The 18850-nt window shown below is 36.6% G+C and overlaps 1 protein-coding gene and 1 long non-coding RNA gene across 11 annotated transcripts in view; one reads left to right on the top strand and one right to left on the bottom strand.

Annotated features, from left to right (window-relative positions):
• RAPGEF5 (Rap guanine nucleotide exchange factor 5) overlaps window positions 1-18850 on the top strand; it is a 348364-nt gene that overhangs the window by 291768 nt on the left and 37746 nt on the right. For all 10 annotated transcript variants that reach the window (XM_070615912.1, XM_070615909.1, XM_070615908.1 and 7 more), the window contains 5 exons: window positions 10215-10293; window positions 14257-14401; window positions 15613-15710; window positions 17435-17465; window positions 18416-18494. In XM_070615912.1, coding sequence (XP_070472013.1) covers window positions 10215-10293; window positions 14257-14401; window positions 15613-15710; window positions 17435-17465; window positions 18416-18494 — 432 coding nt within the window. The remainder of the gene's footprint in view (window positions 1-10214; window positions 10294-14256; window positions 14402-15612; window positions 15711-17434; window positions 17466-18415; window positions 18495-18850) is intronic.
• On the bottom strand, window positions 8682-9541 carry LOC139082830 (uncharacterized). Its single transcript, XR_011539096.1, has 2 exons — window positions 9435-9541; window positions 8682-8775 (listed from the first exon to the last, which is right to left on the bottom strand). It is a non-coding gene; the product is annotated as an uncharacterized lncRNA (long non-coding RNA).

Genomic DNA, 18850 nt, shown 5'->3' with positions numbered 1-18850 from the left:
TAAAAGTCCACAAAAGGTATTTGTGGACTATCTTAATCCTTCCATGATATTGCCAGTTCTACCTTTAGAAAAGTAAATTGTCCAGTCTCTTATATCTATTTGCTATGGTCAGGTGTTCACTAGAAAATAAAAACAGAATAAAATTTGAGTAGGAATAAAGGAAGTCCAGCACGCTGGCGCATAGATGGAAAACAACTTTGTAGGCATGTGTTTGGCAATTCAAGGCCAATGAAAAAACCAAGTTCCTGTATCAATGGCGCTTCATCCCTTCCAAACTCGAGATTCTGTGACTTTCCTGCCCTTCTTCTCCCCTCCCCCTGATACAGACTATTTGGATCCACCTCCTAGGAGATAGGCTCAGCTCACCTTGGGATGTAGCCCCTTGCAACATTAACTTTCTGGGGATCCTTGGTGGTCATTCACCTTACTTGTCTCAGCCTCAGTGTCATCATCTCACAAAACAGAATATAAGACCTATCTCTTGGGGTGGATATGAGGAGCACAAATCACGTGAGTAAAGCTCTTGGTACAGCATGCAGTATGTGGTCAAAAAAGGTGGCTGTTGTGATTATCTTCAAATAGAGGAGCTACTGTCTTCCCTTCTCTACTTTTCCTCATTGCCCACTGAGGCTGCCACCAGCTGGAACCACTGGATGTCGTTCAAAGCACATTTGGGGCTCTCTAGGGCTGAAACGTTTGTGCTGGGTGGTGGTGGTGGGCAGAGATTTGCTTAAACATTCACATGAATGGACTATTCATCATCCTGGGGCTTATAGGCTGCCTTGGCAGTCCTTTAATGATCTCACCAACCAGCTTCCAAACCCCTGTGGACATTGAGACTTTGTCTTACAATTTTGTCTTTTTCAAAGAGCACAGTGCTCAGAGCATAGTGCTCAACCCTTAATGATAGGTGTTCAGTCAACAGTTGTGACCAAATCTTTCCTTGTGACCCTCAACCACAAGTCTCTCTTTCACCTGTGTGAGGAAGACAGCAACTGTGTGTTATTGAAAAGAACTCGAATGACTGTTCCAAAAACCAGAACACAAAGGCATGCCTGCTTTCAGTCACTGGTTGAAATATTTGTCCTAGAAATATTTGTAAACACAGGCAATACATTAAAGTAAATTTTATTGTATTGGAAGTTTTCAGTTTGTGTAAGATCTTGTCCCAGATTGTTTAGAAAGAGCCTTAGTTGTATTTACTTTAAATTAGTAAGTTTGTACAATATCTTATCTTTAATATATCTAGCTATCATGCCAATTCTTAGCTTTAAAATAGTTGACTATCCATTGCTAAGCTTCTCTCTAGTGTCTCTAGAGTTTGTTAACCAGAAACAAACAAAATTTTACTTGTCTGAAGCTCAGTGCTAATGATTCATAATAACCAGGAAAAAAAATTAACATTCAAACTGGTGCTATTTTTCAAGTTTTGAAAGAAAGTTGATAATACAGATTCTTCTTGGTGCTTAGGAGATAAAAATATCATACTTGTCCCGAGGCTGGCCTGATGGCCTAGTGTTAAGTTCAGTGCATTCCACTTCAGCCGCCTGGGTTTGGTTCCCGGGCACAGACCTACACCACTCATTGGTGGCCATGCTTTGGTGGCAACCCACATGCAAAACAGTGGAAGACTGCCATGGATGTTAGCTTGGGTTGAATCTTCCTCAGGCAAAAAAAAAAAAAAAAAAAAAAAAAGATTGGCAACAGATGTTAGCTCAGGGTTAGTCTTCCTCAGCAAAAAAATATATATATATATATCATACTTGTCCTAAGTTGATTCAAGAGTTAGAGTTATTCCTTGAAAAACTATGCCTGAGACTTGTGATTTAAGATTTAATGTTTAAATTAATTTTTCTTTGTTTCATGAAATTTTAGAATGTTTAATCGGCAAGCACTTAGGACCATAGTGTCTATCTTAAGAATGCATTATGTGATGTTAATCATACTAAATGGAGCAACTTGGAGAGGTCAATTATGTTAGACTGGGTGAATCTTAAAGCCAGATATTAATTTTTGTTGGTAGATGCTGGCAGATTGGTATTGAAGGCTTTATACCCATGACAATTCCCATGTTCTAATCTATACTGTTAAATAAAATGGTACTTGCACTGATCATGAAGAAATTTTTCCTCCTGGGTCATTTGTGAGAGCAAATGCTGTTACTAATCAATGAGCTGTACAACTGCAAGAAGAGTCTTTGGGGAAAAACAGTGTGATAGATGGTGTGAGAGCTGATTATCAGAATATCCTCAGTTCCTTTCAGCCTAACTAGAGCATGCTCCTACGATTTACCAAGGTGTATCTCTCTAAAGCCTTCAGACCAGGGACCATCCACACACCAAATGCAGTAACCTTTGAATGCTCAGTCTATGAACCTCCTTCCAGCCACTTTTGACACTTAGGATCTGCTCTCTTTTCCAATCCTTCTTTCTTTTTGCTTCTGTTACATTTCTGTCTCCCAATTCTCCTGTTTCTCTCCTGTTTTCCTCTTCTGTAACTTGTCTTTCTCTTACCGTTGTCCAAATGTGAACATCCACCCCAGCTCAACCCTAAGATCACTGCTTACATCTTCCTAGGATTGTATTCGAAAATTCACGTTGTTCTCAGCCTCTCTTTATACAGTAGTCCCCCCTTATCCGTGGTTTTGCTTTCCACGGCTTCAGTTACCCGCAATCAACCATTGTCCCAAAACCTTAAATGGGACATTCCAGAAATAAATAATTCGTAAGTTTTAAATTGTGCGCCCTTCTGAGTAGCATGATGAAATCTCATGCCGTCTTGCAACATCCCACCTAGGACATGAATCATCCCTTTGTCCATCATATCCCACACTATATACACTACCTGCTCGTTAGTCCCTTAGTAACCATCTGTGTTATCAGAACAACTGTCATGATATCACAGTGCTTGTGTTCAAGTAACCCCCCAAAGCACAAGAGTAGTAATGCTGGCAATTTGGATATGCCAAAAAGTAGCCATAAAGTGCTTGCTTTAAGTGAAAAGGCTCCCTTTAATAAGGAAAGAAAAAAAATCACACTGAAGATGCTAAGATTTAACTTTTATTATAGTATATTGTTATAATTTTTCTATTTTATTATTATTGTTAATCTTTTACTGTGCCTAAATTAAACTTTGTCATAAGTATGTATATATAGGAAAAAACATAATATAGAGAGAGTTTGGTGCTGTCTACTGTTTCAGGCATCCACTGGAGGTCTGGAAACATACCCCTCTGGATAAGGGGGGCTACTGTACAGTAGCTCCTGTCATTATCCAGCCCTCTTTAGCAAGCTCTGGTTTTTTATGTTTTTGCCCAATAGCTTCGCTTAAAGTAAGCTAGGGAACCCAAGCTTTAATGTGTTGAAAAGCAAACTCATCCTCCCTCTGCTTATTCTTCCTTTGTCCAGTCTGACTTCACTGAAGCAGCAAGCTTAATCTGTATCTCTTGTCACTTCTCATCTTTATAATCTCCGTTCACTTCCCTTTTCCTATAGAACAAGCCCCCAGCTCCTTAGTCGAGCACTCAAAGACCCTCCAGGAACCAGCTCCAATCTACTTTCTAGCCTTACTTTTGAGTTATACCATGTAATATCTTTCGTTACTCTTTCATAGCTATGCCATAGACCAAGACTTACAAACTCTCCTGTCCACAGACAGTCAATATGTACAAGGGAAGCCAACTAGGGCAGAACCATATAAACCAGAGAGTGCACCCTGCATAAAAAGGATAACTCAGCTCTGAACTATGGTTGCCATATAAGATGTGGGCCTGATGTTGCCAGATCTCATTTTTAAATATTGTTATCTAACAAAAAACATCTTTGAGGGCTAAACAAGGCCCAAAGGCCCCAGGTTTGTGACTCAGCCACAGACACACCCACACTTCACTTCTTTGCTCACATTTACTTTCTCTCTTTCTCCACCAATTCTTCTTGGAAGTTTTTAGGGGTCATGTCATCCCACCTGTTTGGTAATCCTTCCATGGCATATTGGAGTCTCTCCTTAACCCCTGCGACATTTGTGGCTGTTGCTGCTCAGCTGAAATGTTACCTCATTAAGTTCATTTCATGGGGATACATGTTTCAGCTCCTCACTCATTATGAGCTTGAAACCATGACTCACTCTGCACTTTCCTGTCTCTCAACCCCTAACCTCTTAACAAATGCCTTATATTTAGTCAGTTCTTAATACTCAATTTTTGTTGGTTGGTTGGTGGCACTTGGAGAATTGGGACAGGATCTAAATATTAGTTTATGAAAATAAAGAATAGGTGGTATTTATTGAGTGCCTGGCATATGCCAGTTTCTCTGCCATTTGCTGTAGATACACTATTCTGTTTAACCCTGACTACAATTCTGCTAGGTGTGGATATGATATCCACTTTACAAGTGACTTAGCTAAGCCCCAGAGATGCTGAATATTATACCTAAGGCTACCACGTAGGAAGCTAGCTCTCTGATTCCTTTTGCGTTCTTTACACTGTTTTCTGAGCTTCCCAGCAAGCTTGGCAGACACAGGTGTGAGCCACGAATAGGTTATAATTGTGCCTGGATGCTGAGAGCAGCTGATTGGCACTGGGACAGCAGGAGCTCCTAAGGCCTGTCCGCCTCTCTTAACCCCAGGGCGACCTGCAAACATGACCTTTTGTGTGGAGAAGGTGGGCAAGCATTATGTTTATTACTCTAAGCTCCTTATAGTGACATTTTTAAAAAGCAGCACGTGAGATGTAATATAGCTAAGAACGTATACCTCTTGTATTCAAGTACGTCTTTCCTAGAGAAAGAATGATTAGGATTCCCAAATCCTACAAATTAAAGTAAAACTGGATTTCGTTATTTGAAGAGTGCCACCTAAACCCTGTCTGTAGTAATTGCCTCTCCTTAAAGGAGTGTCTTTTAAGATTTGATGTAGAAACAGCATTAAATGAATAAGCATGTCTTATGCAACCAGTATGGAAAAATTGAATTAGTTCTCAAGATTTGGTGGTTGTAGAAGGGCTAAGGATTACTCTCATGAATTGTAAAAATATGCAGAAATTGAATGAATTTAAAAGCTGTGATAAACAGCTGCACTTGAGGTCATTAATATTGCTTTCAGAAAGGTAAAATACACTCAGAAAGAAGCATAGCTTTTAATGGTGTAGCCCTTTAACCTATGACTCAAACATGATTGTTAAATTTTTTTTTATTTGTGCTTAATCAAATTACTTGGTACATTTTGGCACTGCTTCTCAGAGAAGAATGGTAAGTTGTAACGTTCCAGGGCCACAGATGGGCCCTTTCAGGTACAAAGCTTTTCTTGGCTCCTTGAAATAAAGGTTAAGTAGAACATATTTTAGAGTGCCTTAAATTCCATTACATCTGAAGTAGAAATACAGGTGAAACAAATCTGCTAACGGTGCTTTGGGGAATATGAGTTAGTACAGAAATGTTGACTATTCATGTTACCATACTTCGATTAAATGGCTGATATAGGCAGTTGTCTGGCAAAATTCTTTTCATTCTCTTTCTTGGTAATTCACTTTAACAGATGAATGGTTTCACTATTGCAGTGCATTTTGCTTATGAGTGCTGAAAAATAACTGAAGCAGATGTCGCTAATTGTTCCTAAGTAACCCTATACAGTCATGAGCCGCATAAGGACATTTTGGTCAACAGTGGACCACATATACAACGGTGATCCCATAAGATTAGTACCACAAAGCCTAGGGGTGTAGTAGGCTATACCATCTAGATTTATGTCAGTCCACTCTATGATGTTCACACAACGACGAAACTAACTACATGTTTCTCAGAACGTAGCCCCTGTTAAGCATAACTGTACTCCTTATGGTTTCTAGACTTCAGGGTTTGTTTTTATGTTTCTTTATTTTTTACCCAAAAAAATCCCATTAAATTTAGACCTTTTGAAAACATTTAGATCAGTTCCTCTGATTGGGTTACATTTACATGCCAGAACCCTCTAAAAAGGATCTGTGGCAAACCAATTACTGTGCTACCTTCCGCACAACTCTAGGAAGCTCTGGAAACACTTGGGTTTTGCAGAAATAAAATGGAACTTTTTAGTGCTTGATACTCTTAAAATGAGACTGAGAAAATATTTTAATTTATACATAAAAGAAAAATACATTCAAGTAGAATCAAATAAAAGTAGACAATTCTTTTCTTATACCTTAAAATTAAAACAATTCCAGATGATAGGGAAAAGTCCTATATTAACATCATTATGCTAATTATAAACATGAATTTTAGAGCCATTTCTATCAAGCCTTTAGATTTTAACAGCACATTGATATATTTTATTTCAAGTTACATAGTACTTAAAACTGTAATACTATTTGCTTTCGAGTTTTGGTTATCACGTGTTACTTTTATACTGCAAGAGTACTTCCTGCATCTAAAAAAGCCACTATGAAAATATTTTTTTTATTTTGGGGGAGGGTGGTATTCCCAAAAGGATAGCTGAATATTTTTGCCAGTGATGAGCCAAGATCTTGGGATTAGATTTAGTGATTGACTTAATGAATAGAATTTCAAAGAAAAGTTTTTTGTATATTAATACCTAGGTATTGCAGTTAGAAATCAAAATGAATAAATCTTTTTATTCAAATGTTAGTGTATATGGCAACTATGAGTTTGTTTAAATGAAAAATGCTTTTATACACAAAGGTACTTTTCTGCCCAGAGTCTTAAATTACTATTAATTAAGCACTGTATAACATAATAGATAATTATAGTGTTTTAATGTGGATGCCAGTGGATTTGCTAGTCTTTCTAAATGGCTGTTGTTGGCTAATAGTCTTCAGGGGATCATTTATATAGCCATTGTGGTTCTAAAAATATCTCTAAATACCAATGGGACAGACTTTTTTGAAGCATAGCTATTATAAAATGCACTTTTATTTGAAGTGTGTCATTTTGACTATATCACTCAATTACTTTCATGTGCAGCAAAAAAAAATACCAATGCTGAAAAAAAAAAGGAAAACTCTTTATCTAGAGAAAATGTTCAGAATAGTATGGTGTTAAATAGAAAAAGATTTGAGTTAGGAGTATTGGGATTCTCTTCTATTCATTAGAATTTTTAGCTATTCTATTCATTAGGATTTTAACTAAAGATGTTTTTATGTAGCTTCATTGTTTTTATTTTAATTAATATTTCTTAGAGAGATAATTAGGTAAATGCTGTTGAATATTAAATGTGGTAGTAGCTTGGAGGAAAATAAGCATTTCGGGGTCAAAGCCCTTAACAAAATATTGTCATATGAGCTAATTAATTGAATTGAATGCCAAATGGTTTTGCCATCATCCAGCCACTCTCATAGTCACTCAGTTCATTATCTAAGGCTGTTCCGGGACGGAATGACTGGTTATGTCAAAGTTACTAATGGAGTAAATCTTGATTAGAGCGTAGTTCCAACCTCATTAAATTAACTAAGTGTAAGAACATCCCGAAGAGTCTGAACCTGTGTATCACATCAAGCATTTTAAATACTAAATGTGTGAGGTTCTCAGGGCTGTCCCCCAGTGGTGACATTCTGTATATTGTCTGATCTACAAGGGCCCCTTGAAAACCCTAAAACAGATTCTAGGCTACTCTGTGGTCCTTGCTGCCTATATCTAACATTGAATACAAAAAAGACTCCATTTCTGATCAGACCAGAGAAGTTGAGGATTTTCATCAACCACATTTAGTATAGAGAAATATGAGAATTTGTGAACATTGCTGTTCAGTAGCGTCCCAGAGTGACAGTTTTCAAATTGTATTGTAAAATATCCTGAGCATTCAGGCATTATGTTATTGTTTGATGCTAATTTAAACTATTTTTAAATCTGTAATAAAAGACACACAAAGTTTCAAATATGTATTCCAAATTTTTCATGCGGTTGACTGGTGATTAACTTGTGCTGCCAGGTTAACTGGTTTCGGGGCAGATCTTAGAATAAAGCTTCACCTGCCTTTTTGTGCAAGTGTTTGAAACTGCATATAATCTTTGCAATCAATTTGGAAATTATATTGGAGGTCAGAGTTTACCTGTAACTTTTGTAAACAGGGACTCTAGTAGAGAGCGCCTAGCTCGTCTGTGAATGCAGGCTATGCTTGTCCACTCACGTTAAATTGTCCAACCCACCGCATTCCCACAGTTTTCTTGTACTGGACTTAGTTTACGCCCAGCAAGTCCCAGACACTTCTGTTTGAGAACTTGCTTTTGCCATAGAGTCATTCTAAGTTAGACCAGTGACTGTTGGCATATTGCAGTGTGATACAATATTCTAAGTTAGGCTTATTTTACATTTTAGGTGCCAGTTGTCAAATTTATTTTTTTAATAAGGAATGCTCTTATCATAAATAAATATCTTTTTAAAAAATTCCCTTAATACTCTTCATTAACACCTCTGATTTATTTTAATTAAGAATATCTTGGAGCCAGCCCCTTGGCCAAGTAGTTGGGTTCATGGGCTCCACTTTGGTGGCCCAGGATTTCATGGGTTCGGATCCTAGACGTGGACATGGCGCTGCTTGTCGGGCCATGCTGGGGTGGTGTCCTGCATAGCACGTCTGGAGGGACCTGCAGCTGGAGTATGCAACTATGTACTGGGGGGCTTCAGGGAAAAGAAGAAGAAAAAAGATTGGCAACAGATGTTAGCTCAGGTGCCAATCTCTCAAAGAAAAAAAGAATATCTTGCAATTAGAAAGCAAGCTTTTTTTTTTATTATTTTTAAACAATACGATTTACAACCACTTCCCTGTGTGGATCAGGATTATCTTGATGTTCTGCAACCAAACAAAATATAGAAATAAAGTAACCATTGCAGCTGATAATAGGACTGTAGATGTCATTCACAACTTTTATATCAGAGTTTCTCATTGATCAGCTTTTAAAGTAAATGTTACTGGTTATTTCTAAAAATTCTGGAGCTTTTCCAGTCTTCAACATTGAGCTGTCATGCTCTGCACTGGGTAATTCTGTCTACTTACACATTTTTAGGATGTAGATCTTAGCATAAATCCTATTGAGTATACAAGCTCATTATTCTTACAATTTATTACTGTTTCAAATAACTAAAAGCTTGATGTCCAGAATGTAAAAGATACAAAAATTAAATCATATAGTAAAATGAATTTTAAGTTAAGGAGATTAGATGAAGACTATTATGGCAAAAGCTCCATTTTGCATTCTGCTTATAATCTTTTCTATCAGTTTGGAATTATATTGGTGGTCAGAGTTTGCCTGTTTAGCAGGTCCATATTACATGTAAGCTAGACTTTTCCAACAATGCTCAAGATAAAGAGGCAGTAAAAATGGAACCTGTTTTTGTTGAAGAGGTGGAAAAGGAATTAGGAAGGAACATGTTGTGATTCATTGTACCTGCTCTCCATTTTTAACTGGACTCAGCTCTGTTTCTCTTCACAGCATTAAGAAAAGCACTCACCACTTTCCCAACTTCTTACAGTTGCGTTTGAGAGATAAAGTTGAATGGCCTTGGAACCTGTTCTGTGTCCTCTGGGTTTGATTATCCATTCTTCTTGCCCTAGACTTAGGTAAATGGCTTTAGAAAGCCTTAATTTATTAGAACATGCAGGCTTCATTCCCTGTAGGACTGGAGTATGTACCTGAAAAATCTTCTAAAATTTATTTTTAAAAGCACATTATTTATGCGGTATAATGTCTTTACCCACAAATAGAAATAATGTTTTAGAAGAAAAAAAAAAAGATGACAAAAGTTGTATATTTAGAGAACCTTACAACAAAAAAATCTCCTTGCTTGAAGCATTCTGTGTAAGGAGTTTTAAAAAATCTTAACTTTAATAAATAATGTAGGGACTGGCCCCTTGGCCGAGTGGTTAAGTTCACACACTCCGCTGCAGGCGGCCCTGTGTTGCGTTGGTTCGAATCCTGGGCGCAGACATGGCACTGCTCATCAAACCACGCTGAGGCAGCATCCCACATGCCACAACTAGAAGGACCCACAATGAAGAATATACAACTATGTGCTGGGGGGCTTTGGGAGAAAAAGGAAAAAAATAAAATCTTTACAAAAAATAAAAAATAAATAATGTATTTTGTGGTTAAAATTCTCCTATTCAAACCCCTCCCACTACCACTCCCATTTATCATCTTTCTGTTGTGCACACTGTTCTGGGCCTGGATGAGCAGTTGCCTTTCTTATTACCGCTTTGCTTACCTTTTGTTTGTTTCTCTTCCTTTGCAGAGACCCTCCTTGATGACTTCCTTCTCACGTACACTGTCTTCATGACGACTGATGACTTGTGCCAGGCGCTGTTAAGGCAATATCCTTCATTAACTTCAGGATGCTGTGTCGGCTTTTTCTCTGACAGATGTCTCACATTAGGAATTAACTGCCTTTCTTAATTTACTCAACCCACAGTAGAGTGTGGATATGTTAAATATTAATGTAATGATATCCAAGGTAAAAGATGAAATGAGACAGAATAGACAGGGGGAAGTAGAAATGCAGAGCTGCTGTTTTCACATTCTACATTGCGGGTAAATTGTACTATTTATATTATATCTTCAAACCTATGTCTCAAGTCTTTAGAAACCTGGAGGGAAATTCGGCCTACTGAATAAACCCCAGAATCGAGAGGTAGAGTGGATTGGCAATCAGTGAACTTATGAGACAAGCAGTCAGTTAGTGCTGTACCACTTGTGTGTGAAAATGTACATATGTGCTGTCATGTTTCTGGGCAAATGTCCCAGGGGACAAGCCATTCCCCACATATGGGAGGTCTAACTACCCCATGTAATCAAATGTCATCTTTTCAGAGCTTTGTCCCAGCTCTCTTAGAATGATGGATGTGATTAAAAGGTTAATGACCAGTTAAGGAAGTGTTAGGATTTTATCCACTAACTAGAAGAGATGCAACATAGACACATTGAAAGGCCAAAAAGCCAAGCCAAGTAAGTAAACTCAGAGTCTGCAAATGGGCTTCTTACCTCACAGTGTTTAAGGAAGCAGCTTCAGAAGCATTTAAGTAGCCGGTTAACTGTTAGGTTTTTATTAAACCCAACTAAAGGTTCCACTAGAGCCCATATGAAAATTTTTAGGAAGATGGACTTTTTTTTGTATATACTGAAGTTTTATTGAACTCTGATGATAATGGTCTTGGTAATATTCTTTTCCTGTTGGATAATTGTTACATTTCTCCCCACTTGACAGGCCTTTCCTATAAACGAGTACTCTACAACTCCATCAAGGACATAATTGAACTAAAATCTCTCTTGATAAATATGTAAGCTAGAAATGGTGATTACGTTTTAGTCCTTTACTATATTGCATGGCTAAGCCAAGCTAGAGATATTTTGAAACTTTTTAGAACCAGTTCATAAAACTGATCTTGAAACATTATTAGTTATTTTGAATTAAAAAAATTTCAATAAGACAGATTTCTTCCACAGCTTTCAAGTGGGGTGTTACTAAGAAATTTAGTAATAAGTACAAGATTTTCAATTTCTCCTTCTTTAAAAATGTTTTAGAAAAATATCTATGAGTTAATTTTATCTACATTTTAATAATATATTTCCAAAGGAATTACCATCATTAAATAACATAGTTTATTTTACAGCAAATTAGATGCCTTCAAACTATTGTTTTCAAATATGATCCTAATATTATTTGTGATTATTGTTGACTAATTCAATACCTCATAGAATTTCCCTAAAGAATCTCTACAACTTTACTTAGATATAAACATGTTTTGGGGGGGTTTTTTTGCTGAGGAAGATTCACCCTGAAGTAACATCTGTTACCAATCTTCCTCTTTTTGTATATGAGCCACCGCCACAGCATGGCCACTGACAGAAAAGTGGTGTAGTTCTGCACCCACGCCACCGAGGCGGAGTGCACCAAACTTAACCATGAGGCCACCAGGGCTGGCCCTATAAACATGTTTTGCGTCTTTGATTAAGACATTTTATATGAAAATTTAGTTCTGATTCTTAGCAGCCATTTTACTAAACATCAACACCCATGAAATCCAGAACATTTTAAGCCGGGAGTCTTCCTACATGGCTATTTCTGTATATCTGCAGACTCTGCCTTTTATGAAGTAATACAAACCACAAACAAAACTACAGTATCCATATTTAATCCAAGTATTTTTAGATACATCTTAGTGAAGATACCTTTTCTATCCCGCTACTATCAACTTCTAAGAAGTGGTCCAAGCTATTTTTTGTTGCTTTTTCCCCCATCATTTTTGCACATTATTTATAGATTAGTTGCATTTGTGCTATGTCTGGATATCTTGGATGGATATTTTTATTGCAATAGGATTTAATACCTTTCAGCTTTTAGCATTATAAATAGTATTATTTAAGCTCACAGCCCTAGGTTGGCTAATGTTCAGTGCATTACACTGAGGTTATAACTCACCCAATGCCTTCCCACTGTTCCCCTCTCTCAGCAAAATTTATAAATCAGTAAAATCTAGCATGGGAAAAATGTGAAAGAATGAATATACCCTGATACAGAAAACCAGAATAAAACAACTGCAAGTTTAATCAGTTAATATTTTTAAAAATACAGCTTATAGGATGGAGAACAAGATTAAGCAAATAAATGGTAGTAACTATGGGTGGAGAAGAGAGTTGAAGTTTCAGTCCCTGAAATTGTTTTATCCTGCAGGTCCGTAACTGCAGAACGGATATGCAGCTTTAATAAAAAGCTGCTCTCTTCACTTACACATACTGACCTAAAGAAAGAAGTTGTTAGTATTTCTTAATTTTCCAGATTGTTTTCTTTATATTATTTGAAGCCATTATATTCACAGGAAAAGAAGAAAACATTTGTATAAGTGGAAATAATGTGGAATAAATTTTTATAGTTTGCCTTCTAAGTGAAAAACTGGAAGAAATAGATACTTTAACAGATTCTTTGTGTATTGCTTGGGTTTATTTCATAGGTAGAAATAAAAGAAATCAGATCATCTTAATGTGTTTTCGAAAGTTGAGGAGACAGTGATTGAATTATGTTTTAATATATTTACAAAGCCTGATATAGAATTTATTCCTATTTTGCAATTATATACCAGCATTAAAGAATATAGAATCCTGTCCAACAATACCAAAGCCTACATGTGTTTGGTACCATAGCATTTCCTATTCCTAGTTAGCTCTCAATGTGTCCAGATACTCAGAAATGATCATTTTGGGGACAAAAACACTAAGTCAGTTTGGAAAACACCAAGCTTCTCTCTCATTCCTAGGACTTTAAGCACAATGCCTTTGAGTTTGTAATTTTTGTATAATTTTAACAACATAGTTAACATGTGGTCATTGTATACAAATTAGGAAATTCTTATGAGTATAATTATTATAATTTATAATTATTTATATTTTATTGTTACAAAATAATTCAAGTACTCTGAAATCTCATTACCTTGAGAACCCCGTGTTAACTTTCAATATATATTTTTCCAGGTAATGAAACTATTCACATAAATAAGCATTGTTAATACAAATGGATCATCCTAACATATTCTTTTTTTAACTTGCTTTCTACTCAACAGTATATTGTGCATGTTCTATATCAGTAAATATACTGCTGGACCATCATTTTTATGGCTGCCGAATAGCTTCCTAAGTGGACATGTAATAATTTAGTTAACTGTCCTCAGTGGTTGAGGCATTTAGGGTATTCTTTTTTTTTTTATTCCAGTAAAAAATGAAAATTAGCAGTCTTTTTTTCTTATGTTTGCACATTCATCCAAAACTTTTTTTCAAGTGAATTCCCAGGCATGGGCATTTGAATCATATCACAAATTATGCTCTAGAAATCTGGGCTTATTGGGGGCTACTTGAGAAGAATGTGAATTTCTGAGGATCAAAGGGTATTTGGCCTCGTTCTGATCTAACCATTATGGAAATAATGTTCACCTATGTACTAGTGAGGCCAGATCTTCTCTTGGAGCCACCCTTGGAATTAATGGGCCACCCAGTGTCTCTTTGAGGTGGCGTTAACCTGTGCTGCCTGTGGAAGTATGTCAGCTCTGTCAATGGGATTGTCTAACCCTTATCTTCATGGCCTGCCACTGAGTGTACGTAAATCATCTTTCTCCATTTACTTTTGCTTTTCTCAGTGCACACCTTTTGCTCTCCCTACACATGTTCTTTTCTTCCTGCATGCTTAGATACTAGTAGATTCTTTGGCAAATATGCTTTAGCAAGAATAAATGGATCTCTTGTATATTTTCATTTTCAACAACGTAATATTCTTTCTTAACCATTTGCACCTATTCTGCTAAGAAGTATCAGGGCAAAGAAGAAAACTCAGATGTTCCTTGTCGAAAACGTAAGGTCTTGCATCTTGTTTCCCAGTGGATTGCTCTGTACAAAGACTGGTTACATGAAGATGAACATTCAAAAATGTTTTTAAAGGTAATGTAATACTTCCAAATATTCTTTGATGCCAAATAACAGATTTTATTCTCAATTATACATTAAAAAAATCTCATTTTGGGTAGCATTCAACTTTTTTGTGATATTCAAGTTGTGATTCAAAGAAAGTATACATTTATTTTGACTTCTGAGGCCCAGTACTCTGTACATAGATAGAAATTTTCTTTTAATTTTAAATCATTCATTATGAAAAAATGTAGACAGCAAATTTTACATTCACTAATTTAAGGTTATTGTACATAATTCATGGGAATTTTTTATTGCAAAAAAGTAATTAAGGAAGGTAAAATAAAACATACTTTAAAACTTGATACTATTTAATATGTTGAGATTTATTAAAAGTTTGGACTAACCAGTCTCATATATACAATATTTAGATAAAATTTTATCATTTAAAAAGTACATTGATAATATATACATTATAAACCTTTTTCAGAGTATGATGTATTTTGAGAATTTTAAGCAATAATAACTTATGAAGTAGATACTAACCTAGATTTACATTTGGAGTTAGATAAACTGCTATATTTCTAATCATTAATAGGCTTTTCAACACAGATGATTCTCTGGAGATAATTTGTAGACAGTTGGAGTCCTTTGGCCACCAAAACCATACTAGGTGTGTAGGTTAACATAGAGAAGGGGTAGAATGGAATCTGTGCAAGGAAGAGTTCTATTCCAGAATAGTCAAGTGTCTAAACTGATTCTGCTTTTCATGAAGGAAACCGCTTTGAATTCAGAATTCAGATATCATTTAGACACCTGCTTAAGAACTGGTTGACTAAACTAATGTTATTTGACTCAACTCTTTGACTAACTCTTTGACTAAACTTACTATTTTCAAAACAATTGGGTAATTCAATTGATTTTTCCCTCCCAAGTGATTCCATGGATATTATTTTTTAAAATATAGAGTAGGCACAGAAATCTTGGGTAGTGAGCCAGAGATCTCCAAGTTTCCAGCACTCCCTTCCTACAGCCCCTAAGAGCTGCTAGAGAGCCATGCCAGTTGAGTGAGGGGCTAGGAGAGGTGGAATCCCACTCAGGGTCTCATGGTACCTGGTTTAACTCCCTCCCTTGTCCTGGGTTCCTCGTTATTTCCCTGGGCAGAATGACCAGTGTATGAATGTCTTAATCCTTACAAAATGGGCATTAAACCAATTCAGTTGCCAGTTTTCTTTTTCCGCCAGACCATATACAGGAATGTACTGGATGATGTATATGAATACCCAATACTTGAAAAAGAATTGAAAGAATTTCAAAAGATACTTGGAATGCACCGTCGCCAGTAAGTATTTAATTTTCCTTATTGCAATTAAGGAAAGAAAGCAGCAAATGTGACAGAATTTGAGGTGTCTTATACAGTTCATTTTGAACATTTTGAATCTGGGATTCATCTTGATTCCTTATCTTTTCTAGTAGCAAATTGTGTATTTTGTTTTTATATCTCAAAATGAATGAACACTAAATCAAACTCATTTTGACTTTTTATTTTTTTTAACCCTGCTTGATACAGTAGAAACAAGCTGAGCCATAACCTGGGTACACAAAAACAATAATTTAATAAATTATTATTTAATTTCAAAAGTGTAAATATTGAACTTGTCATTTTGGAGGCTTTAATGGAGTAGGAAAAAAAGTTTTATAAATAGGTTGCAGCAAGTCATGGAGCATTTTAAAAGCTCAATTTTATGGATTCCCTGAGGTTTCTTTATCAATTTAGAAAGAAAAAAGAAAACCATTTACTCAGTGACTTTGGGCATGTGCAAGTATCCTCAACGTCTTTGATTAGTCTTTCAAATTGCCAATACCTGACTTTACTCTGATTTACCACTAACTCTCCATATTAATTTTGGTAAATGAAAACATCAAGTCATTCTTCAGTTTTCAGATACAGCTGCAAAGTTAATCTGAAGGGAAAAAATGTTCTCTGATTTACAGTGTAGTTTCTACTTAGTAAATATGAAACACATCTTTTGTCAAGTTGTTAAAAACTTCTAAGATTTCAGTAGTCACAAATGCATTTCTTATAGAAAATGTTGGTTCAGGCCTTTCAGATTACTGATTTGACATTTAAAGCCTGACTTAATTTTAGTAAAGGGAAATCCTGTTGCAAATTAAATGTGTGTATAAATTAAGATTAGAGAGAAAACAAATCGTATGTAACCCTTAGTCCACCATCACAAAAATCACACATTTAGAAATTGAGAAATGAGGTGCAAGTTAGGACAGTGTGTAAGAAATGTGTTGTGAATTTTGCGGTTCTTTCATCACAATTTACACTATAGTAAGTTTCCATAGCCTAAGACTAGTGTGAAAATATGAACAAATGAACAAAAAAGAAAAAGAAGACAGCCTTTAAATCAAAATAATCCCCCAGAAGCTGGTCTGTGCTACAAGGCAGGCCTGTTGGGAAACTTTAATTCATGGTTTCGTAGGTTTAAATGCATTAATGGGATTTAATACATTTAATACATTCCATTAAAAAAACACATAAAAATGGGAGATAATAGATTAAAGCAAGAAAATGATATTAAGGCATGCTTCTTGCCTTTTTGGTATAAAATTATGAAATATCTTTAGATTCTGGAGTAAAATTTGAGCTAGGGACCTGCAGAATGTCCCTCAGGTCCACATAGAAACATTATCTTTTAGATGTGCCTTGGCTGACGTATTTAGCTATGTGAATAACAATAATTTCACCTAAAATTTGCTAACATATGAGAAAACTTTTCGAGTTTTTGTGGACTGAATAAATCCAGTTCTTCCCTCACTGCTCACTTTCTGGGGGTAGGAAGCAAAATATACCTGTTAAGTAGATAGGTTATTTTCTTCCTGGTTCACTGGAAATCTAGAGCCCGATGTCAAGCATGTTATACATTGTAAATTAATGTGTTTTATCTTTTTGAAAAGCAAAAACCTCTGCCCAGTGCCTGAAAATTAGTCTTCCATGACAATTACTGCGTTATTCTGGGTTTGAGACAGACTGACTTCCTGTCCTCTTCCTTTCAGCACTGTGGATGAGTATTCACCGCAAAGGAAGGTAAGGCAGACCCTTCTCTATCTGAAGTGCAGCGATCTTGTTTGGAGACCTTCCCTAGCCTCTTTTGGCATCTCTTCGTGATTAAAATGAACAGCACCTCAAGCAGAACAGGGCTGTGGTGGGAGAAGCCTGGGGCTGTGGCTTGCCGACATTCTCCTGTGCACTTAGTTTCCCTGTGCTGGTGCAGATCCGATTTCACCATGTGCCTTTGACATTATGACATTCTGCATATTTTTGTGGTGCATTTTGGAATCTCAGAGTTTCCCCAGTGTCTCTAGAGTGATATCAGTTTGAATTTTAAATGTCAATGCAAAAAAGGAAAAGACCCAGGCAAGAATCTTGACTGCAAGACTAAGGAAGTCCTGTAAGGAAAAGGTTTGCACTTCCGACACAACAGAAAAACAGAGGAGCGCAAGAGGGAATGTGTTTCCTATTCGACTTGAGGGGAAAAATGCAAATGAGATGTCAGGCACAAGTTTTGTAGAAGCTGATGTGTCAGGTGGATAATCATATTGAATAATGAAGCTTTTTCCCTTAAGAAAGTCTTTGCACTACAGCAGAGGTATGAAACCATCCCAAGGTTGCTTTATCCAAAAGCAAGGTTGATGTTGGGATGTGGAAACAATGTCTTTTTCAGGAGAAGAATCTGTGGATGTTTGTAGTATCTAGTAAAAATCATGCCGATATTCTCCAGGATGTCGCAGGGAATAATTATAGGGGCTTTTTGCCTACTACTGGCCTTGGCCAAGGTCTGTCATAGTGCTCAGACTCTCCACCTCCACATGCATTAATAGAGGCAACTCCCAGTTTATTCCTCTAAGATTGGATGGGTGGATTTCATATTAAAAAGAAAAAATTGGCCAGCTCTTTTGGAACATGTTGTAAACAGCTGTGGTTTTCCAAAGGGCAGGAATACATTCATTCATTGTTCTCTTTCTCCCCTCTCACAGAATAAAGCCCTTTTCCACCAATTCAGTCTTAAGGAGAACTGGCTCCAACACAGAGGAACTGTGACTGAAACAGAGGAAAGTGAGTATGATTTTAACAAGGGTTTTGGGTAGGTGGAGTCGCAGTTAATCACCCTCATTCTCCAACATTAACACATCAGCCTGCCTTTAACCATTTCCAGCTGTCACACTCTGAAAGGCACGTTAACATCAAAACTGATGGTTTTTCTTTTCTTGCTTTGAGCATTACAATTTTCTTGATCATATACCTGTGTCCCAGGGACCAAAGCTATTTTTAAGTTGGAAAGTAAGGAAAGGAGATTGCAAAGAGCCTCCTGCGTTCTTAGGGAGAGGTGCAAAATTGCCTGGACATGCAACCTTTTCCTCTTGGCCGCCTTCTTCCTTGCTCTGTTAGCCTATTGCCTATGACTAACTGGA

Source organism: Equus przewalskii, chromosome 4 (assembly GCF_037783145.1).
Source record: "Equus przewalskii isolate Varuska chromosome 4, EquPr2, whole genome shotgun sequence".
Taxonomy (NCBI): Eukaryota; Metazoa; Chordata; class Mammalia; order Perissodactyla; family Equidae; genus Equus; species Equus przewalskii.
Note: the sequence above shows the minus strand (reverse complement) of the source record. Positions and strands in the feature narration are given on the sequence as shown.